At 57.6% G+C, this 23619-nt stretch overlaps 1 protein-coding gene across 2 annotated transcripts in view; it reads left to right on the top strand.

Annotated features, from left to right (window-relative positions):
• Nucleotides 1-6973: 6973 nt before the first annotated feature.
• TNS2 (tensin 2) overlaps nucleotides 6974-23619 on the top strand; it is a 52379-nt gene continuing 35733 nt past the window's right edge. Inside the window, exon 1 of one of the 2 annotated variants that reach the window (XM_084610752.1) lies at nucleotides 6974-7282. In XM_084610752.1, the coding sequence (XP_084466878.1) occupies nucleotides 7187-7282 (96 nt within the window). In that variant the 5' untranslated portion in view covers nucleotides 6974-7186. Of the gene's footprint in view, nucleotides 7283-17669; nucleotides 17824-23619 lie in introns of those variants that run through there. The other variant, XM_084610753.1, reaches the window with a different exon arrangement.

The raw sequence follows: 23619 nt of genomic DNA, 5'->3' as shown, positions 1-23619 counted from the left end.
TGCCACCTTAGAGACTAACCAATTTATCTGAGCATAAGCTTTCGTGAGCTACAGCTCACTTCATCGGATGTAGCTCACGAAAGCTTATGCTCAAATAAATTGGTTAGTCTCTAAGGTGCCACAAGTCCTCCTTTTCTTTTTGCGAATACAGACTAACGCAGCTGCTACTCTGAAACCTAAAATTTTTAGAGCCGATCGAAAACTTCCATCAAAAATGGGAAACTGGGTTTCCGAGTTAATGCCACTTTTCACGGGAAGTGGCTGCTTGCCTCAAAAACTGTATCCTTCTGGCCAAAACCTGAAAAGTTTTGGCTGAAGCCCAAACTTTGTTTTGAGTTCGGTCAGAAATTGTCTGTTTTTCCAATACAAAAAATGGAAACCTGTCTTCTGCAAATGCCCACAGAAGCAACAAATGGTTGGTTTTCATTGCAACTTTGCTGTTAGGAGCAAGGAAATGTTTTTTCATTCAGCGCTAGCAGCTTGATTTAGCTGCAGTGCGAGCTGGAGGGTGCCGAGGGCCGGTGACCCTGTCAATGAGGCAGGACAGACCCTGGAGAAAGCACATTCCAGGCATATCCATGTGAAGCATCCTCTTGCCAGTGCAATCCTCGGGCCGGGTTGATCACGTCTGACTCCTGGCACAAAGCCCTGGGGCTCATGGAAGAAGCATCAACATGATTCAAACATGTGATATGCACCCCAGTTTGATCTGGTGCTCATAAAGTTCACTCCTGCAGCTGCCCGAGGCTGGTGGGATGAACAATCCAGACCCAACAGATTGCAAAATGGGCAGCTCCACCCAGGCCATCTAGCAAGGGAGTGTGATGCCCCAGGGGAATCTTCTATCTATGTTAAGTATATAAGATCTACCATGCTGGGTCAGACCAATGGTCCATCTAGCCCAGTAACCTGTCACTGACAGTGGCCAGTACCAGAGCATCACGGAGAGTGTACAGCACAGGGCAATTTGGCAGAGATCCACCCCTGTCTTCCTCTTTTGGCAATCAGAGGATTAGGATCCCCCTTATTAGGATGAGGGATTACATCCCTGATCATCTTGGCAAATAGCCACTGATGGACTTGCCCTCCATGAACTTAGCTAACTTTTTTAAAACCCAGTTACGCTTTTGGCCATCACAACATCCCGCAGCAATGAGCTCCACAAGTTAACTGTGTTGGGCAGAAAAGTATTTCCTCTTGTTTGTACTAAAACAACTAAAACCTGCTGCCTATTAATTTCAGGAGGAGATCCTGGCTTTCACGTTGTGGGAAAGGGTAAATAACACTTCTCTGTTCACTTTTTCCACACCGTTCTTGATTTGATAGACCCCTATCATATCCCGCCGTAGGCATCTCCTTTCTAAGCTGAACCATTTGAATCTTTTTAGTCTTTCCTTGTACCAAAGCCATTCCAGGCCCTTGATTATCTCGGCTGCAATTCTCTGTCCCTTTCCCAGTTCCACTGTCTCCTGTTTGTGATGGAGTGACCCGAACTGGGCACAGGATTCAAAGCATGGGTGCACATAGTGGTATTTTCTGTCCCTTTTCCCTAATAGTTCCTAACCTCCTGTTCACTGCTACTGCTGCACTTCAGTGGCCCCAGTAGCACCCAAGCAGCTCACAATCCTTAATACCGTTGTTCTCACGCTCCTGCTGCAAGGTAGGGCAGTGCTGTTATCCCTGGGGAACCGAGGCACAGGGTCTATCTACATTGTATTCAGAGGGGGAGTGTAGACATACCAGAGCTCGCTTAGCTTTAATCTCGCTACCAGCAGCCATGCCTCCAGCCACACAAGTCATCACCCCAGGGTTCCCGGTGGGCATGTGCAGCTCCCAATACTGCAGCTTCACCTCTTTAGTACTCACGCTAGCTAGATTCACATCCTGTGACAGCGGTGTGGACATATTGCACATCACCCGGGACACCTGGAGCAGAGCAATCTGGGTCTCCTAAATCCGAAACGAACCCCTAACCATGAAGCCATCCTGCAGTCAACCGACAGCCTTGGAGCCAGGGGGCGGGAGCTCTTTGGAAGATCATGATCCGCTACTCTGGAGGAAGACCCGATCGCTAAAGTAGCTGATCCCTGGCCTGTTCCTGGCTTTGCAGATCAGGACCAAACCCCATGACCTGCCAGCAGAAGCAGGGTGGGAGCCAGCACAGGGAGCTAGATGCTGAGGGTTGATTTTTATCCTGACGCCGTGGCAGTCCTGAGCTGCTTCAGGGCCTGCGGGATATTGAGTTTCTGTCTCTGTTATTAAAATGCCCCGGGATCCATTCGCCACTAACCGCGCATAGCTCCCTAGAGCCCCCAGCTGGAACGCAAGGCAGGGGCGGGCGCCCAATGCGTGGGCCTCGGTGAATTTTGTCACTGCCCAGATACAGGGGGGCTGGGCCCTTTGTAAAGACGGAGTGAGGTTAGCTGCAGGTAGGGAGATCCGGAGAGATGAGTGGGTTAGCTAGGGACTCTGCTTCATAGCCAGCCTATGTGCTGGGATGGGAGACGTCAGACCCCCGGTGACTCATAACAAGCAGGGCTGGAGCCTGCTCTCAAGTCAGTGCTTTGACTAGGTGTAATTGCATGTCTGCCAGGTTTGTCCTATTAGCCGTGTCCCTTCCCCCCCACCCTCCATCCCCACAGCAGAAATCTAAACTAGGGGCCCCGGCCAGTGGCTCACAGAGGGGGTCTCCCAAGCCAGCAGCGATGGTAGGGGCCGAGCTGAGCTCATCTTAGCTTTATGGGGAAGAGTCCCTCAGGGGTTAGCGCCTTGATTCACCTGGGTTCAATTCCGTGCTTTATCTTCTATGCCCTTCCGCAAGTCAGTTAGCCACTCTGTGCCTCAGTTTCCCATCAATATGAGGGGAATAATAGCCCTGCCCTGTCTCTCAGAGGGGTTGTGAGGGTAAATCCATTACCCATGGCAACGTGCTTTGAGAGCTGTTGAGGGAAGGTGTTGACTGTTCCGATTTCTCTCTCCAGCCCTGCTTCCAGCACCTCCCTCTCAGGGGTGTCTTATTCCCCTGGGAAATCCCCAGGGGCTGCTCTGCCAGTAGTTCAGACCCATGGTCTCCTCCCCTGCATCTCCCCTTTCCCAGTCATGGGAAAAGTCAAATCTCCAGAGAGAGACGGAGCTTGATAAGTTCATGGAGGACAGGTCCATCAATGGCTCTTCGCCAGGATGGGCAGGGATGGTGTCCCTAGCCTCTGTTTGCCAGGAGCTGGGAATGGGTGACAGGGGGTGGATCACTTGATGATTCCCTGTTCTGTTCATTCCCTCCAGGGCACCTGGCACTGGCCACTGTCAGAAGCCAGGACACTGCCCTAGATGGACCTTTGATCTGACCCAGTCTGGCCGTTCTTCTGAGACTCCTTAGAAAGAAGGAAGGAGTTAGTCAGAGGGTTGGCAGGGGGCGGTTGGCTGGTTCAGAGCTTCTCCCACAGAGACATTAAACCCCAACCCTTTGTTAATTCTCCCTCTTTATGGCACCAGCTAATGTGATCAAGGGCCATGAAAGGGACATTGCGGGGGTGGGGGGTTAGAGGATGCCATGGAGGGCTTAAAAGGGCTTTTGCTGACTGATTTCAGCCGCTCCTTTGCCCTTGTTCCTAATGAATTAATCCCGGCCTGGCCAAGAAGAGGGAGCGGCCGACGGAACCCAGGTACAATGACGCAAAAAGCATTCCCGCAGTGCTCTCTGGCTGCCGAAGATAAGCTCCCATCGTTCCAGCTCTGACGTTGGGCCAGGCCCCCCACGGGCTGAGAGCTGGGCTCAAGCCCCCAGCCTACATTACGCAGGCACGAGGTGTTTTGGCAGGAGCTAGAAGGCTGGGCCACTAATGGGCATTAATGGCCCGTTGGCCCAGCCACTAGACTGCACAGAAGAGCCGAGCGTTCCCAGGGTGGGTCCAGAGCAAATTGACGAGGCCGATTCCAGCTGGGAAGAGTCAGCCGCAGCGTTGGAAGTGAAGGAAGAAGTCACTAGGTTCCCTGGGTGGCAGGTGAACCCCCATTTGGGGAGGCTAGCCAGCCCATGCACCGAAGCCCCGAGCATGCCCTGCCCCCCCCCCCGGCCCCTGCCCCCATGGCTGCAGGAGCCCTGGTCCCCTGAGTGCCAGGCCAGCCCCAAGACCAGGCCAAGCTGCCGCCCCACCCCAGCAATGCACAGGGGGGGTTAATGAAGGGTCTGATGTTGGCCGGGGGGTTTAAAGCCTCAGGGACTGGCAGGGAAGAATCAGGCAGATAAATATGCAAGCGGTTTGTTTTGAAACAACCTCCATATTCAGCAGCCAAGAAAAGTGCTATTTTTAAGGCTGAACTCTGGATAACCTTGAACGTGACCTCTTCCACCCAACCACACAAGCTCCCAGCCCCTCCCTGCCTGCCGCAGCACCGGGCTCGGGGTAATTTCAGCAGGCCCCTAAGGGGCACACTGTGTCTTCTTGTTTTGCTGGGACCAATATCCCCAGATTCCCCCCCTCCCGCCCCCCGCTTCAATGAAACGAAGCAGCTGGAATCTGGAATTCGGTGATGGTTTCCCACCCGTATTAGCAGGCTCTGCCCAGCCACCCATTAATCCCAGTCGTCGAGTCGGGAGACACTTCCGCCCCCTGGCAACGCTCAGCTTCGGACAGTGCCGCTCTCCCATTCCCTGGAGCTGAGCTCCATTGAGATCTTCTCTCCCCACAGCCTTGGAAATGAAACCCAGAGGCTAGCACTGAGGATGCCTGACGGAGATCAGGGGCCAGGGTGTTGCACAGAGCCCGGGGGATTTGTGTGCAACAGGGAAATTCACACCCATGTACCTGGGATATTAACTGACGGTCCATTTCCCCAGACAAGGCCCGAGCGAGAAGCAGCCCCTGAGCCCTGAAGGGGCCTAGAAGTGCTCAAGATCACACAGCAGGTTGCAAGCAGAGCAGCGATTAGAACCCAGGTGTCCTGTCCCCTAGGCCAGTACCTGAGCCACTAGCCAGTGCTGCCCCCCACTGCAGAAGACCCATCTTGTGAAGGCAGAGATGATGGACAGAAACGCCTCTGCCCCACACCCCAGGGGCGGGCACTCCTCCGGCACGAAGTGCCATCTGTTTGTTTCCCCTTTGGGCAGGTTTGGGGAGGCGGGTTAACCATGGATTTGCAACCCAGCGGTGATGGCTTCAGAGTTAGGGATCAGCTGGGAAAGGAAACCCAGGGAAAACAGGTCCCAAAGAAGTCGCTGAGAGGTAGCTGAGGCCAGCGGGTGCCTGGGCTGGGAGCTCAGGGGATCAGAGTGAACGTAGGGTCCAGGGCCAGATGTCTAGGGCCAGCTGCTGCTGTCGGCAGATGTTGCTGCAGTGACTCATTGCCACTGTGCCTGCCTAGGCTCGCCCATTGATTCCATCTGGAGTGGCACGTCCTGGAGCCAGAGGGGGCTTGGCGCTGGGAGCGTAACACCCCCCCGCCATTGAGATGAGGATCCTGCAGTAACTCCAAAGCCAGGCATCAGGCTCCTGGCCAGGGCATGGACCCTGCTACACACAGGAGCTGCCACGGCTGGGCTTGCAAACAGGCATGGCCCCAAGCAGAGCGGCTGAAAACACCGGCAGATCTTACCGCAAAGGATCTGGTTGCAAAACGGGCCCATCTTGCCCTGGAATATCTTTTCCAGAGGGCTCTGCCATGCCAGCAGTCTGCTCCCCGGCCAGTGCTCCCAGTTCAGTCCTGGGAACGATCGCTGGACCCCCATCCTCTGTCCATTGCCAGTGGAAGCTCTTTGATCATGGGAGCACCCAGAGGCACCGAGATCAGCGCTGCACAGACACAGAGGGCTCGCAGTCCAACCAGGCAAGACAGATGCAGGGTGGGAGCGGGGCCCAGAGGGAAGTGAGTGACTTGCCCCATCAGGGCAAGGAGTAGCCCACACATCTCCTGATCGCTGATCTAGAGCCTCAGCCATGAGGCCACTGCCTAGAGCCGCGCACGTCCCCTCCAGCCCGTCCCCCGGCTCCTCTGCTTCCTGGCCGTAACCCAGCCCCATTACAGCTGCGCTACCTAGTGGGACTTGGCTTCCTCCCGGCAGCAGGAAGGAATTTGTCGCCCGCCTGCTCTGGGGTGCTCCGTGTCGACACTGGTCCCTCACAGCGGGGCAACGGTTCTGACCCACTGACCCCTAGGGACGGGGCGGGGAAGCTCCCCGACCCCAGCCCACGCCTTCCGCATGCAAGAGACGAAATCCACCTTCATCCCAGCCCTGGCTCCATCCCTGTAGAGCTGCTCCAGGCACAGCACGGAGGGGCACTTCCACCGTTCTCCTAGGACTCCTGGATTCTAGCCCAGGCTCTGTCGCCAGGAGGCGCCCGACAAGTCCCTTCCCCTCCGCTGACCCCTGGGGGTGGAAAGCTCCATCAAGCCCTTGGCATCATTATCAGTTAATTAATGAGCACTATGGCCAGCAGAGGCCACTACCCACCCCTACAACCTTGTGGGGGGGGGGTCTAAAACAGGGGACTGCCTCTAGCCCCCCTCCTGCCGGCTCTCCCAGACCGCCATCTGTGCAGCTTGTGTGGTGCCACGGGGGGGAGAGGGAGGCAGATGCCTCGTTCCTCCATTTCTCTCCTTATCTGATCTGATTCCTGGCCATGCGGAGGGCCTGGGAGAGATGGGAAAGGGTGGGTGAGTGGGAAGCAAAGTCATCCCTCCTCTTGTGAGCCGGGCCGAGGGTCTGCAGCCCCAGAGCCGGAAGGCTGGAAGGAAATAGACACACACATAGTCACACATATATATACAGCACGTATATCTATTTGCTCTGGAGGGGTTTCAGAGTAGGAATCTGTTTCCAATTAGCTATTTCCACCGCTTGGAATCATGCACTGGAACAAGGATCCCTTCACCCTTAAAATCTACCCCCTCCTGCCCCCACATCATTAGCCCCAAAGGTTAAGCCCCCTTCCCCGTCAGCTCCTGGCCTGGTTGCATCCCGGAGATCTTCCGTCTCCACCTGTTGACGGGCCCCAGCGGCGTCAGATCGCAGCTCACCCTGGCACGGCTGACTTTGCTTTGGCACCAGGCGGAATATTATTAAGAGACTGTGTGTCAGAGCGGGGGGGAGCAGGGCAGGAGGTGGAGTTTTCAAGGCAGTTTCAAAGAGCCAGAGGAAGAAAACAGCAGCGTAGACCGAGGAAAAGCCGGAGGGAGCGGTGGGGACCTCATGGGCTGGGGTAGTGGCTCCGAGTGCTGGGGACACAACTGCTGTCAGCCAACCCGGGGGAGCAAAGGCAGCAGAACAAGAATGCAACTGACCAAGGTGAGTTACCGAAATCTGCGCATCAAGGGGGGGGGGGGGGAAGGGTCAGATCATGTGACGAACAGCTTTTGGGAGGGAGGAAGCGCTGCGGGGGGAGGGGGGCGCAGAAGTGTGCGTGGCTGCGAGGGGTTCGCCGTCAGGCAGTGGGAGCCGTTGTTTTGCAAAAGGCGACGAGATCTAGGGGGTTAAACAGGGGAAACAGGAGCCGGGAACTCCCCGGATGGGCCTCCGATTCCCAACATGAGTCACTTCCCCTCGCGGTGCCTGGCCCCCCATCTGCACAGTGAGGGTCCCAGCTCAGAAACCCCCGTCCAACAGCTCCTGAGGAGAGGGGACACAGGGACTGTTGTAATGGAGTGGAGCAGGGCCCAGCCAGTCCTGTGGCCAGCACCGGCTGGTTCAAAGGCAGGGGCAGCACTCCCCAGTATGGACAATTATGCTATAAACATTGCACCAGGGAAGAGCCTTTCTGACCCCCTGGGACTGGCATATGCCCTGAATTAAATCCCTGGATTTACATCCTGGCTAATAACAAATCCCAACTAGGACCAGTGCATGTTCCCCCACAAACAGCCAATCCGTTTGTTTAAACCCTAAATTCCCAGCCGTATCATGAGGCGGTGAGTTCCACAGGCAGATTAGGATGGAAGGATGCGCTGGCAAATGTTCGGAGGACAAGAAGTGCTGAGTGTGTTCCAAGAGGAGAGGACCTTGCTTTCCTCCAGCCTCCGGGGCTGCCAGAGGGGTTTGAGCCACCCCTCCCCCGGACCATGCGATGGGGGCGGGCGGGCTGCCGTAGCAAGGAGGCAGCTGTGTCGGGGCTCCCCCTTGCACCCGACATGATGGGTTTAAGCACCAAGCTGCGTCAGGGAGTTGAGAGCGCTGATGAACTTTTCCAGCTGGGAAAATAAAGCCCCTCTCTGTGCTGTTTGCATGCTCCCCCTGCCTGCATATTTTAATTCCTCCCCAGGCTGGGAGCTCTCGCTTTCCCTTTCTCCAAGCCTCTCTCTCCGGCCTTCTTGGCACCCTCTGATTCGGAGGGCGTTCTTTGCATTTTTTGAGGTTAAAACCCGATTTGAGGGGATTTTGCATGTGTGTGTGTGTGTTTGGCCGGAGCAAGGGGAGCGGAGGGCACGTGGGGGAGATCCGGTCGGGGATCCTCACAGACGTCTAATTCACGATGTGGGGGGGGGGGGGGGATGTGTCAGGTATCGCTGATGGAGGGGCTAGGAGAGGGAGCGTGGAGAGAAGTGGGGACTCCAGGGCTGATGGAACAAGTAGCTACTAGGAATCTACTCTGCTGGCAGGAAGCTCCTGGAATTCAGCAGGACCAGCTGATGGAAACAACAGGCCAGAACTGCCCCTGGAGATGATGGGGAAGCAGCATGGTCTAGCAAAGGCGGGGTGATATATTGGCTAGAGCCTTGCTCTGGGAGTCAAAACCCTCTGGGTTGTCTTCCGAGCTTCACCCCTGATGTTAGATGAGTCGCTTCCCTGCTCTGATTGCCTCAGTTTCCCCTCCCCCACTCTCTGTCTGCGTGGATGGTGAGCTCTTTGGGGCAGGCGCTGCCTCGTGGGCAAGGGGGCTGTAATCTCTGTTGAGTGTAATGCAAATCGCGAGTGATTGTTGTTTTGTTTTAGTCAGAAAGTTATTGACTGGATTTGCAGTCTGCAAACGGATCACAGAGCCTTGGGTATAAGGACAGGAGATCCCTCAGTAGAGCTAAAAATGTCACTAGCTTGAGTACGGCTGCTGGGTGGAACACGAGTTGCAACAATGTGTCATTTCATCTCTTCTCAGCCAATAGAAACAGCAGCTGCCTGGGGTTTTAATGAAGTCACAACCCTTTAATGACTGGGCAGAAATGGACGCACAAGGGGAAAACAGCCCTTCCCTGCCTACTCTGCACCCACCCTCTTGAGTCCTTGACGTGAGCTCTGTGATGTGGGGCAGAAGTCTGGGGAGACCTGTTCCCAGAGCTGCCTCTGGCCCGCTGGGTGATGTCAGACGAGTCGCTTGCGGTGTCTTCCCCTTTGCTACCCTGGGGGACAGGGACTGTGTCTGTGGGGCCCTGATCTAGTCCCTGGGGCCTCAAAGGGGCTACTGCCATACAAATCACTACGAGCAGCTTGTTCTCCCATCACGGGGAGCTGGAGGGCAGGGCAGTGGGGCGTGTGGGAGTACAAGCAGTGGCTCAGGTACCCAGGGAGAGGCCGACCCAATCAGCAGGGAGTGGCTTTGCAGAGTCAAAGTTTGCAGGAGAATTTCAAAGGCCTTGTTTATACTTGGGACTCAGCGCTCAGAGGCCAGGAACCTACGCAGCAGACAATGGATCGCACCAGCTGCCCAGGGTTAGCTGCACCAGGGCAAGCCGCAGCTTGGTCTGCGTGGGGATCTGTCACACCCTGTCCCTGACTCAGCACTTCCTGCAGCAGAGCCCTCCACATGCCATAATGTGGGGCAGTACTATTAGCCCCGTTGCCCCAAGGGGGAAACTGAGGCACGGCACGGCAAAGTGGCTTGCCCAAGGGCACACAAGACATCTGCAGCAGAGCAGGGAATGGAACCTGGTGCCCAGCCATACCGCCTGCCCATGCTGGCTGCTGGCCATTGTCTGAATTGGGGCTAATCCCCGGTCTAGACATGGATTTCGGGAGCAGCCTGGGGTGTGTGCGTCAAACCCAGGCATGGTCTCCCAAAGCCCTGTTACCGTGGCGTAGCCCCTGGTCATTTGATTTCATCGCCCTGCAGACTTTGTCTATCTGACAGGCAGGAGCACGAGGCGGGAGCTGCCAGGGAAAAAGATCTCATGGATGTTGCAGCAGTCATAGGGTAAGACTGGCTGGCTAGGTGCTTTCCATGGGCCCATCAGCTCAGCATCTGGGCGTTTTACAATCATGAATGGATTTTATCTTCACAATCTATTACCCCATTTAGAGAGGGTGAAACTGAGGCCCGGACAGGGGAAAAGAGATTTTGAGATCTTTCAGATGCCTAGTGGATAAAGCCCTGGGCTGGGACTCAGGAGACCCAGGTTCTCCGCCTGGCTCTGCCAGTGACTGTGGGCAAGTCACTTTGCCGCTCCGTGCCTCAGTTTCCCCCTCTGAAAAAATGGACTGTAATTGTCTTTGTGATCCCTCCCTCTCACCCCCCGCAAAGACATAGAGACCCTCAGCTGCAAGATTTCAGACTAACAGCCGTGTTAGTCTGTATTCGCAAAAAGAAAAGGAGTACTTGTGGCACCTTAGAGACTAACCAATTTATTTGAGCATGAGCTTTCGTGAGCTACAGCTCACTTCATCGGATGCATATCGTGGAAACTGCAGCAGGCTTTATATATACACAGAGATCATGAAACAATGCCTCCTCCCACCCCACTGTCCTGCTGGTAATAGCTTATCTAAAGTGATCATCAAGTGTGGTTTTTGGAGGGGGGTGAGGAGGTGAGAGAACCTGGATTTGTGCAGGAAATGGCCCACCTTGATTATCATGCACATTGTGTAGAGAGTTGTCACTTTGGATGGGCTATCACCAGCAGGAGAGTGAGTTTGTGTGTGTGGGGGGGTGGAGGGTGAGAAAACCTGGATTTGTGCTGGAAATGGCCCAACTTGATGATCACTTTAGATAAGCTATTGCCAGCAGGACAGTGGGGTGGGAGGGGGTATTGTTTCATGTTCTCTGTGTGTATATAAAGTCTGCTGCAGTTTCCACGGCATGCATCCGATGAAGTGAGCTGTAGCCCACGAAAGCTCATGCTCAAATAAATTGGTTAGTCTCTAAGGTGCCACAAGTCCTCCTTTTCTTTTTTCAGCTGCAAGAGGCTCTCCATGCAAAGCAGTATCCCCCGTGTCTTCTGCGAACGAGCTGCTGGCGTCATGTCTCTCGGAGCCAGCGTGTCCGGCCGGAGGGTGGAAGGAGGCTTGAGGGAAGAAAGTGCTTGGGGGGTAGAGGGCCTTATAGGCCCAGCTCCTGTGTGCAGTGGCATATGCACTAAGTCCAAGCCAGGACTTCGCACAAGGCAGCTAGGCCCAGCAGCGTCCATAACGAATTATCGAGCCCAGCCGAGCCCCTGTCCCTTGCCTACAACCAGGGTCTCTGTCGGGCTGTGGTGGGGAGCTGTCTGTCGAAGGGCTAATGCTGAGCCCAAGTTGGTTCCAACCCAGAGACTTAACCTCTGGGTGCCCCTGTGGGAGCTGAGGGGCTGTGAGGGGAGCTTACACAGTGGGCTGGACACAAGCTCAGCTGCGCCCCCCCCCCCCGCCCCCAGCCCAGCCAGGCCCCCAAGGCTGCGAGGCAACCAGAAAGGTTTTTTGGGAGGGAGTTGGGATTTTCCACCCCAGAAGTTGCCATGGAGGAGGAGAAAGACAGAGTGTGGGTGGGGGGCAGAGGCTGTGCTGACAAAAGGGTGACAGGCTGGAGGCCGTGGGGACTCCCCCGTATGGACCCCGGGGTGGGCGAGGCAGCCTCTGAAGGGGGACAGACAGAGTCTGGGCCCCAGGGAGAGCAGAGACCCCTCACAGCTGAAGAACAGGGGGGGTCCCCAGCCCATGCCCACCCCCTACCCCTAGACCCCACTCCACTCTCCATCCCAGGCCCTGTCCTGCCCACCCCCAGGCCCTCCCGCTCCCTTCCCAACCCTTCCCCTCCCAGCCCCAGCTTGTCCCCAAGCATCACCCTGGCCCCTATCATTTCCCCATGGCTCCCAATGCCCCAGCCCCTGCCCCATTTCCACCCACAGCCCCCCTGCTCCATTCCCAGCTCCTGCCAGGCCCACATGGAAGCGTGTGCCTGGGGGTAAACCCAGCCAGGCACCGGTGCCCACCCTGCAGTGAGCCAGACCGGGCACAGCGGCTGCTCTGACAACCCCGTTGCTCCAGCCTGGCGCTGCCAGAACATCCTGGAGCCGGGCCACGCGCCTGGCAAAGCCAGGACCCCCCTGCTCAGGTTACTGGTCCCAGCCGCCCAGCTGCCCCCAGGCTCTCCATAAGAGAGCAGAGAGGAGCCTGGCTAGCAACTGGTTCCCGGGGTCAAGGGCCCAGCAGGCAGATCCAGGGGCATCGTGCTAGCCCAGCCTCTGGGGCAGGTCGCACCTATTGCGGCTACTGGGACCGGTGGGCCTGGCTGGCCCCTTCACCGAGGGGCCTGGGGCCAGTTACAGTGGCCGGGGCGGGCGGGGTTAGAGCTTTTCCCCTGCAGCGTTTCACCTTGGGATCAGCCCAGGACTGTTCTGACCCCAGTCAGCCAAGCTGCCGCAAAACCTCCTCTCTCTCGCCACAAGCCCCTCATCCAGCCCTGCCCCCTGTGTGCCCAGCTGGCATAAAGGGCAGCGTCTAGGCCCAAGGAAGAGCAGAGACCCTCCCCCCAGCTGGAGAATGGGGCGGAGTCCCCAGCCCGTACCCACCAACATACCCCTAAGCCCCAGTGGGCCAGTTAGGGCCCAACTGAGACCCAGCAAACTCATCTCATGATGTCCCCCCCGCTCCAGTGTTCCCAGGCTGCAGAACAGACTCAGGGCACTGGGCTGCCAGGGAGCTGTGCCCCCCGCATGGATCTGTGTCTGTCTGCACTCCGTCAGCTGGGAACATGAATGGGGAGATTGGGGGGAAACCTCCTCCTAAGCCAGCCTCAATCCCAGGAGCCCATGCCATGCTCTCGGGCCCTGCAGCCCCCTGGGCATGGCTCCTAACTCCCCCCCCCCGCCCCTCCCAGGTCCTGGGGAAGCTGGATCCAGGCCAGAATCCCAGCAGCCAGCACAGAAAGACTGGCCCCGCTCCAGCTCTGATAACAGCCTTCCCCTCCCCTGGCATGATGGAGTGACAGTGGCCAGGACACCGGATGCAAACGGCTCAGCCAGGCCCTGCTCGGAGAGGGGGTTGGCCATGGCAGGGCTAATTGCCTGTGATGAGCCCATGAAGGAGGTGGCTAGGCAGCCAATTCCCTCCCCCACATTTCCTTTCCTCTGATATTCAGCCCCAAGGGAGCTGCTGCCAAGATAATAAATATGTTCAAAAATCCCCCTGAACTGGCAACAGGCCCTGCTCGATCACAGCAGCACAACAGAGACCGGGGCCCTGGTGTGCTGGAGGCTGCAAGCCTCAGCTGGCAAGCGGGGAAACTGAGGCACAAAGCGAGGCAGGGCCAGTCTGGGGCTGTGGCAGACCCGAGCCCAGCGCCCAAGTCTCCTCCTTTCTACTCCAGCGCCCTGCCCACTGCACCACACTGTCTTCCCCTCTGCTCAGCTGTTGCACACATCTCTGTGCGCCGGGCACCTTCCGAAGACGTGGCATCCTGAACCGCAGGCGGGCAGCCCCTGGGTCCCGCCACCGATCTCCAAGCGCTTTGCCGATGGGAAGTCCCGCCACGCCTTAGGGAGGGGTGGACGCCAAGGCTCAAGCTGGGAAAGGACCTGGCCAGGGTCACACAGTGAGGCACTTGCAGAGCTTCAAAATCCTGAGCTTCCAACGTCCCCCACACCAATCACTAGGCCCAACTCCCCTCCTCGACCTGGGACGAGAACCCAGGAGTCCTGACTTCCAGCCCCCTGCTCTAATCACTAGACCTCTCTGCCCAACGAGAGCTGGGAAGAGAACCCAGGAGTCCTGACTCCCAGCCCCCTGCTCTAATCTCTAGACCACTCTGCCCTCCTAGAGCTGGGAAGAGAACCCAGGAGTTCCTGACTCCCAGCCCCCTGCTCTAATCACTAGACCTCTCTGCCCTCCTAGAGATGGGACGAGAACCCAGGAGTCCTGACTCCCAGCCCCCTGCTCTAATCACTAGACCACTCTGCCCTCCTAGAGCTGGGACGAGAACCCAGGAGTCCTGACTCCCAGCCCCCTGCTCTAATCACTAGACCTCTCTGCCCTCCTAGAGATGGGAAGAGAACCCAGGAGTCCTGACTCCCAGCCCCCTGCTCCAATCACTAGACCCCGCTCCCCTCCTCGAGCTGGGATGAGAACCCAGAAGTCCTGACTCCCAGCTCCAATCACTAGACCCCGCTGCCCTCTCAGAGCCAGGAATAGAACCCAGGCGTCCTGATCCCCCACTCACTGCTCTAATCACCAAACCTTGTGAGACACAAACAGCTGCTGTGCTCTGATGCTGTTCATTCGCCTTTAGCCTTTGGCTGGGTTCAGCGCGGCAGAACCAGACGGGGTTTGTTTCACGCCCTCTCCCAGGTAGCAGCCCCCGGTTAGAAAGGCCGGTACGTAGACTGGCAGCTCTTTGGGGCAGGGGCTGTGTTTATTCAGCCCCTGGCGCACTGGGGTCTTGAGCTGAGATTGGGTGGGGCGCCGATAATCCAAATAATAATAAAATTGGAGCCCCTTTGCCCGCTGCGTCTCACCCCCGTGCAGTTTGGTGCCTGCCCACAAGGTGGCGCCCCGTGACCTGCGCACAGAGCCCAGGGGCTGATGACGGCACCGAATTTGCTTCCCTTTGGACTTTCACTGGGGCGTCCTGCCCCACTGAGGGAGCAATGGGGCCAGATCCGCCCCCCCACAGCCCTGACACCCCCCCATTCCACCTTGGAAGAGGCGTGATGCAGCCTGCTCGCCGCGGCCCCGTGGTTATACAGACCTGGAGCAAAGGGATGAGGGGGGCTGCAGGGAGCACCCACTGTTTGGTGATGCCCTGGTGAGCGTGGATCAGCCTCTGTTGCTCCAGCCACTCGCGGCCACCCCTTGGGCTTCCCGTCCCACTTGGCTGAGCTGGGGCCTGCTGGCTCCAAGCCGTGGAGGTCACAGGAAGCCGGCAGAGTTCCTCCCAAGCCCGGCTCCTGAGTGCTGTGGGCCCTGCCTTCGCCTGGGAGAGCAAGTCAGGGCCACGCCGGGCATGGAGATGGGACGGTGTCTCTGGGGAGGGGAGGGTGAGATTTGGGAGTCAGCAGGCAGAGCGGGGCCTGGGCGCATCTTGAATGCCAACTTGGGGGGTGTTCAAAGGGGGTGGGAAGACAGCACGGAGCACCTGGGTGCCCTGGCAACCACAGCGACATCCTTGCTAAGAACTATATTAGACCAAGCAGCAGTGTGGTCTAGTGGGCAGAGCACTGGGTTCTATTTCTGGCTCGGTCGGTGACTTGGGCAAATCCCTCCCGCCGCTCTGTGCCTCAGTAATCTTTTTATTACTGACCGCAGCACAAAAAGCGGGAGTGTGCTAATAAAGTCTGCGGATGATACAAAGCTGGGAGGAATTGCCAATACAGAGAAGGACCGGGATATCCTACAGGAGGATCTGGATGACCTTGTAAAGTGGAGTTATCGTAATAGGATGAAATTTAATAGTGAGAAGTGTCAGGTCACGCATTTAGGAATTAATAACAAGAATTTTAGTTATAAGCTGGGGAGGCATCAATTAGAAGTAACAGAGGAGGAGAAGGACCTTGGAGTATTGGTTGACCACAGGATGACTATGAGCCGCCAATGTGATGTGGCCGTGAAAAAAGCTAATCCGGTCTTGGGATGCATCAGGCGAGGTATTTCCAGTCGAGATCAGGAGGTGTTAGTACTGTTATACAAGGCACTGGTGAGACCTCATCTGGAATACTGCTTCAGAGGAGCAGCCCTGTTAGTCTGTACCCCCAAAAAGAACAGGAGGACTTGTGGCACCTTAGAGACTCACAAATTTATTAGAGCATAAGCTTTTGTGAGCTACAGCCCACTTCATCGGATGAATACTGTGTGCAGTTCTGGTCTCGCATGTTTAAGAAGGATGAATTCAAACTGGAACAGGTACAGAGAAGGGCTACTAGGGTGATCTGAGGAATGGAAAACCTGTCTTATGAAAGGAGACTCAAGGAGCTTGGCTTGTTTAGGCTAACCAAAAGAAGGTTGAGGGGAGATACGATTGCTCTCTATAAATATATGAGAGGGATAAATACCGGAGAGGGAGAGGAATTATTTAAGCTCAGTACCAATGTGGACACAAGAACAAATGGATAGAAACTGGCCATCGGGAAGTTTAGACTTGAAATTAGACGAAGGTTTCTAACCATCAGAGGAGTGAAGTTCTGGAATAGCCTTCCAAGGGAAGCAGTGGGGGCAAAAGACCTATCTGGCTTCAAGATTAAACTCGATAAGTTTATGGAGGAGAAGGTATGATGAGATAACATGATTTTGGCAATTAATTGATCTTTAACTATTCATGGTAAATAGGCCCGATGGGATGTTAGAGGGGGTGGGATCTGAGTTACTACAGAGAATTCTTTCCTGGGTATCCGGCTGGTGAATCTTGCCCACATGCTCAGGATTCAGCTGATCGCCATATTGGGGTCGGGAAGGAATTTTCCTCCAGGGCAGATTGGCAGAGGCCCTGCGGGTTTTTCGCCTTCCTCTGTAGCATGGGGCACGGGTCACTTGCTGGAGGATTCTCTGCACCTTGAAGTCTTTAAACCACGATTTGAGGACTTCAATAGCTCAGACATAGGTGAGAGGTTTATTGCAGGAGTGGGTGGATGAGATTCTGTGGCCTGCATTGTGCAGGTCAGACTAGTTGATCATAATGGTCCCTTCTGACCTTAATATCTGTGAGTCTATGAGTTTCCTCTCCCATCTCATTTGGACAGTGAGCTCTTTGGGGCAGGGGCTGTCTATGCAAAACCCAGCGCAAGGGGCCCCTGGCCTCAGCCTGTTGTGCAGGTGACAATGGGTAAAGGAGAGAGGTCCTAAATCTGTTATATGGCCTGGCCCCCGCATCCTTCGTTACTGTACTGCCCCCTAGCTGGGGCCACGAGAGGGACGGGGTCCTTGCCTCCCCATTGGAACAGAGATTTCATGAAATCTCCCCTGCAGGGAACAAGCCACTGTTAGCCCCTTGGTCCAGCGAAGACGCCCCATTGCCCCTGCTCCCCAGCTAGCCCTGCTGAGGAATGAAAGGAAAACGCAAGGCCGGGGGGAGCGTCAGAAACGTTCCCAATTCTCGGACTCTCCGGGGAGCGGCCAGGTTTCAAGGGGACTTCAGGAGCTGTTTGGGGCCAGCCGTGGGGGTCGGGACGGGACCTAGGCCATGTTTGGACCCGGCCCAGCTCAGGTATACAGGCCATGTGCCGAGCACGAGGGGGCAAGTCTGCCCAACCTCTGACCCCCACGAATCCGGGGGCCACCAGGATTCCTTAGGGCTGAGAGGCCAAGCTATTGATCCCTTCACATTAACGCTTTCTGCTCCTTGCAAGGGGGGTCCCAGGGCTGAGCTGTGTGAGCCGTTATATTAATGCTCCCTGTGGCTGCTGGGCTGTCTGTGTCCAGGGGCTAATCCCCCCCCCTTAGATGATATCATTTCTGTGGCAGGAAGCCAGTACGCTCAGCCTCCCTGCAAGGAGGGTGGGAAAGGGGGCTGGGAAAAGCGGCTGAGGGAGGAGAGGGTGTGTTTTCCTCACCACTGCTCTGGGTTAAGGGAAGCCGGGGCTGCATTCCAGAGGACTCGCTCTGACCCAGGAGTTTCCCCTAAGCCAGATCGTGGCCGGGGGCAGCTGGAATAAGACAGAGACGCCACTGTGTCCAGCCAAGGGGGGACGAGCCAGCTGCTGGTCAGCAAGATCAGAATGAAGGTAGGGACCGGGCAGAGCCCTGGGCCGGCGGGGCAGCTGTCAGGCCTGTCACAGGGCGATGAGTTGGGGAGGATGGAGCGATGCTGGTTCTCTAGGCCACTGTGCGGGTCCTGGGAATGGGACACAGGATTTAAGGCCGGATGGGACCACCAGGTCATTGGATCTGACCCTGCAAACCCTCTCCTCCCTGCAAGCCACACCCCACAGCTGATTGCAGACATTCCCTGGGTGAGCGGCAGCGCAGGGGGGAGCCCCTGGCCCTCTCTGCTGGGGGAGGAGGGGTGTGTCCAATGCGAGCAGCTGGTCCTTAGCGTACAGTTTAAATCAGTGGAAGATCTGCAGGGCACTGGGATTCCTGGGGGAGAAATGGATCCCAGACTCGTCATTAGAGAGCTGGAGATTGGGGCAACCATTGTTACTTTTCTTTCTTTCTTTCTTTCTTTCTTTCTTTCTTTCTTTCTTTCTTTCTTTCTTTCTTTCTTCTGAGCCCCTGTGCTGTATTCACTAGGCCACACTGCCTCCCTGTCGTACTGCCAGATTCTGATCATTGTTATCCCCAGTGTAAATGCAAAGCAATGTGAATGGAGTGACTCCAGATTGATACTGGTTTGAGACTGGAATGTGGGCCAAGGAGAAGAACTGAGCTCCTGTTTTATTAGAAAGCAGCGTCATTTAGCAGTTGAACCCTGCCGGCCGTGGCGTCGGGGTTTGCGGCCACTTCCGCTCTCTCTCCAACCAGCTGGCCTCTGTGTTTATTTTATTGGTGCAGCCTAATCTGCCCCTTCGTCCGAAAAGGGAACGGTCCAAATTCACTGCTGGCATAAGCATATGCAACTCCATTGTTACACCAGGGAGGCCTTTGATCCCAGACATCTCTCTCCCAGACCAGCATGGGCCGGGTTTGCCAGCGGCCGGGCTGGATTTGCCGGTGCCCCGCACACTGCGCCTCTCTGTAGAGCTGGCGGCTTGTTTTGGTGCCTGGTCAGGAGCTGAGGGCGTGTGAAAATCTAGTCCGGAGTGGTTCGTTCCGTCACCATGGCTTGCTGGGTTTGAGGGCGCGGAACAGCTGGGCCGTAGCACCGCATGCCCGGGGCGTGTGTGTGAGAGTGTGCGAGGAGGCGCTGGCGGGTGGATCGGTCGGCGTGGTTTTGCATGAAAGCCGCCGCCCCCCCAGTGGCAACCCCTAGTGTGAATGTCCTGCATGAGCACTCGTGCCAGGCCTCTGCACCAGGGTGTGCAGCTCCGTGCACGTGAAAACACCCAGCGGGGGAAACACCTTTAGGCCCGGCTTTCGCCTCCCTAGGTCTTCACCCCACGCACCGTCCACCTGTGGAACTCATTGCCAGGGTGATGTCGTGAAGGCCAAGAGTGGGGCCCCAAAAGAATGAGATATGCGGATGGAGGATAGGTCCACCAATGGTTATTAGCCAAGATGCTCAGGGACACAACCCCCATGCTCTGGGTGCCCCTAAACCTCCTCCTGGACACCAGGGGAGGGTCGCTCGATGGTTGCCCATTCTGTTCATTCCCTCTGAAGCATCTGGCCCCAGCCACTGTCGGAAGACAGGATCCCGGGCTAGCTGGATCCCAGTGTGGCCGTTCTTATGTGCACTCAAGATTTGCCAGATCTCACTATTTGCCTCCTTTTGCTCTACTTGACAGCTGGTTCTCCAGCCAGCCCCGGGCTGAGTCACTCCCCCCACGGCTGTTCCCAGTAGGAACAAGCAGGCAAAGAGAACTGTTTTCCAGGTCTGGAAACCACGTGGGTGCATCTTAAAGGGGCAGCTGCACTGGGGCCGCAGATCACTTCCCTGGGCTGGGAGGAGCTGGAAGCTAGGCTGGGCGGGTGGGGGAGGACGCTACAGGGGTCCATACTGAAAACCGCACCCTCTCCAGGCTTCAGTGGGAGACTGCAAGTGGAAAGAGCCTTCCCCCCGGAAGGCCTCTCACCCTGGCAAAGCCAGTTCAGCTGTGCAGACACAAGAGGAGTGGGATGGTTTTGTGGGGTGCTCCGGATGGCTGCTGCACCCCAAAATCATGGTGCTCCCCTGCACCTGGGCTCTGTGCATTCTTGGCCTCAGGGCGAAGCTTAACAGGTGTAAGTTTCGATGCTGTCCTGCCCCCAGGGCCATGGGGAGCAAGGAGCCTGCCTGCATAAGGGATGCCAGCAGCCCAGGGAGGAACGAGGTGACTTGTGCCGGGTTGGTACTGTGGGAGGAGTCAAGGCTGCTTCGATCTAGCATGCCAGGTAATCAGAGCAGGAAATTGCCAGCAGGACTCCTGGGTTCTATTCCTGGCTCTTCTGCAGGCAGGTTATTGCATAACCTACTGCAGGGTGTCGCACCCCTTCCTCCTCTGTGGCTAGGGCCGCTGTTAAAGGCAGCAGAGCAGATTAGATGGGCCCCTGGTTGGAGCCAGAGTGGTGCCCCAGAGAGCTCACAGTCTAGCCTGAGGATTGGAGGGGAAACTGAGGCACAGAAAGGGGCCATGACTTGCCCCAGGTCACCCAGCTGGAGAGGCGGAGCCGGGCCTGGAACCCAGCTGTCCTGAGCCCCAGGCCAGTCCCCTGACCTCTAGAGCAGGCCAGTCTCAAAGCGCAGGTGGGTCCCGCAGGCCCCCGGAGCCCTTTGCGGGGCATGTGCAGGGGAATCTCCGCGGGATGGGCCGCAGGACTGACCTGAGGTGCTGGGGAACAGGGAGCGTTGGAGAAACTCAGGGAGGGGGAAGCCTGGGTCTGCACGAGAGCTCCACTCCCCCGCAGAGCAGTTAACCCAGGGCCAGGGTGGCAGGGAACTGCAGCGGGAATTTGCCAGGGGCCACTTAATTAGCGGGTCAGAAGACTCCAGTGGCAGCCCCTTGGCACCCTCCCAAGGTGCCTGTGGCCCCGGCCAAGGGCAGAGACAGTGGAGAGACGGAGGAGGAGGACAAGCGTGGAGCAGGGAAGAGGGAGGATGGCGAAGGGCAATTGGGGACTGTCTCCAGGGAGGCATCCCTGGAGGGGCAACAGAATGGGCAAGAAAACAAAACTGGGTGTTCGGGATTCGCCCCCCCACTCTCGCAGGGCTGCGCCGTGCTCCTGAAGTTGGCCAAGCCTCAGTGCTAGGAGACCTGTCCCGTGAGCTCAGGCGGTAGGACGGGCTACTTTTACACCCAGCAGCCCCGGGTTCGAGCCCCGCCATGATCCACCCACGGGTGTGTCCTTCCAGGAGGCTGAGTTCCTCTCTCGGGTGGAAGGGAGAAGTGAAAGCTGAGCTGGCATCTTCCAGTGAAGGCCTCCCAGTGGGAATCTCATGCCAGGGGGTCTCTTAATGAGGCTGGGAGCTCTTGGCATGGGAGGGTGGGGATCTGTTGGGGCGGGGGGGCCAGGAATGCATTATTCCTATGTGTGGGGAGGGAGAAGGGGTCAGGTCTTGACTCTCAGGCTCTCTCTGCTGCCTTGAGCGGGAGTGAGAGAAGGTGGGGAAGGGGCTGTCCCAGGCAAAGTCCTGCTGGCATGCACGGGGTGGGGGGGTCAGGTGAGGGAGGGGCAATGCCTGTACGTCTGATGCCTGTGTGTGTACTTCTATCCCTCTGTCCCGGAGCCCATCACCTCCGCTCAGGGCTGGGGGCTCCCGTCCATGCTTGGGGCCTGCCTGCCCCGGCGGACAGAGGGTTGCCGACCCCTCTAGGCCTGACACTGAACACCCTGCGCTGCTGGAGATAAGCCCGGAGCCGGGGCCAGAAGAGCCGCCTGAGGCATTTCCTGGCTGCCTCTGGGGAGGGGCCAGCAGCCTCATGGGTGTCACAAGTGCGTCGGCACTCAGCTCTGCCTGGCCCACGGAGTCGCGTCCAAGCCTCGCCGATGACATGCTCCGAGGTGCGCAGGATCGCCAGGCCAGAGCCAGGCCCAGCCTTGTCCCGGCAGGCAGGGCCCCGCCCGTGGTGGCCTTCGCCGTGACCTCAGCGCGAAGGGAAGCAGCTATTGTGAGTCAGGAAACACCAGCTCGTCCCTTCGTCCTGATCCCAGCCCCTGGGCCAGCTTCTGGCTCATTGTTTCCAGTCTCACATCCTATCCCCCGTGCCCTGGCCCCCTCTGCCTCTGACCGGGCTGGGCTGCCGGGGGAGTGAGACCTCTGCTGGGACGGGCTGAGCCCACCGTGCCGTTTGGTGCCACCCTGGAGGGGGCTGCATCGGCACGGGCGGGCGCTCTCTCCGGCCGGCCTGGGGCTCTGAGCCAAGAGGGGGACCAGGGCTCAGCCTCTCCGGCCAGCCCTGCACCGCGCCGGCTGCTATGAAGCCTAGGAACACGGTGGAGATGCTGCTGAGGGCACTAGGAAGGCAAGAAAGCACCCGGGTGCCAGGCTCCAGCAGGGTAGGAGAGGACCACCCCCACCCTCCTTACCCTCCCACCCCCCAACTCAGCTGACAGCCCCACCAGTCCAGGGAAGGTGGTGGTGGGATGGAGTGGGAAAGAAGGATCAACTCCTCTGCAGTGGGGGGTTGGGGGGGGCATGTCAGCAACATAGGGCTCACTTGGGGGTCAAGCTCCTCTCATAGGATTTAGGGGCTTAGACATGGGGTGCACTTGGGGGTCAAGCCCCTCTCATAGGATCTAGGGGGGTTAGACATGGGGCTCACTTGGGAATAAAGCCCCTCTCATAGGATATGGGGGGATTAGATATGAGGTGCACTTGGGGATAAAGCCCCTCTCGTAGGATATGGGGGGATTAGACATGGGGTGCATGTGTGTGGGGGGTCTAGCCCCTCTCAGAGGACCTAGGGGGGTTAGACATGGGGCTTACTTGGGGGGGTCAAGCCCCTCTCATAGGCTCAGGGGGATTAGACATGGGGTTCTGGAGTGGGAGGGTCTAGCCCCTCTCATAGGATCTAGGGCAGTCAGCCATGGGGTGCACCTGTGGGTCGGACCCTCCATTGGTAACCAAGGTAACGTGGAGATGGAGGGGGCCAAGCCCCAGCCAGTGGGAGGCGCTGTCCCCAGCCCATGCAGCGGGAAGGATGTTGAGGGTGGGGGGGCCACGGGCAGGTCCCGGGGCTATCCGAAGGTCCCACGTCCGGCTGACTCAGAAATAGCTTCTGGGAGAGCCCGGCCTTGTGACGGGGCTGTCAGGGCGCCAGGGCTCTGCTAATCGCCGGGGCCCTGGAGCATGGCCCAGCCAGAGCCATTCCGGGCTTGGAGCAGCAGGAGGAAAGGCTGGACTGTGGGGCCCCTGCTTCCCTGGGCCCAGCACGGCCCAGAGGCTCCAGCTAGTCCCCGGGGCCAGATCGCAGCCCTTCAGTAACGGGAGGTGATGAGCAGAGATGATGGTGTGTGTACAGCAGGGACATTGGGCGGGAAGGGTTAACCAGGCAGGGCCCGGCATTGGCACCGGCTGGCACTGGGAGGGAAGGGTTAACCAGGCAGGGCCCGGCATTGGCACCGGCTGGCACTGGGAGGGAAGGGTTAACCAGGCAGGGCCCGGCATTGGCACCGGCTGGCACTGGGAGGGAAGGTTTCTCCTGGCCCATCCAGTGACTTGTAGAGCTCGAAGTCCCTGTGCTGACCTCTCCAAGCCAAGCGTGGCAAAGGCAAGTGGTCAGGGTGCTTGGGAGGAGCTTGGCAGCTACCACTGACCCTTTGGCTGCTTCTCCGATCCCCTCTGCATGCTGGTGGGTCCAAAGCCAGGGTCTGGGTGCTGCTTCTGGGGCCCAGCCCTGCACATCTCTGGACAATACACAGATCACAACACACCGGCCTCCCCTCTGCCACCTTGTTGGGCGATGCCCATGGCTCTCCCACATCCACCCGCCTGCCTCTCA

Source organism: Lepidochelys olivacea (assembly GCF_965140295.1).
Source record: "Lepidochelys olivacea isolate rLepOli2 genome assembly, chromosome: 20".
In the NCBI taxonomy this organism is placed as follows: Eukaryota; Metazoa; Chordata; order Testudines; family Cheloniidae; genus Lepidochelys; species Lepidochelys olivacea.
This window is presented reverse-complemented; position numbering and strand designations above follow the sequence as displayed.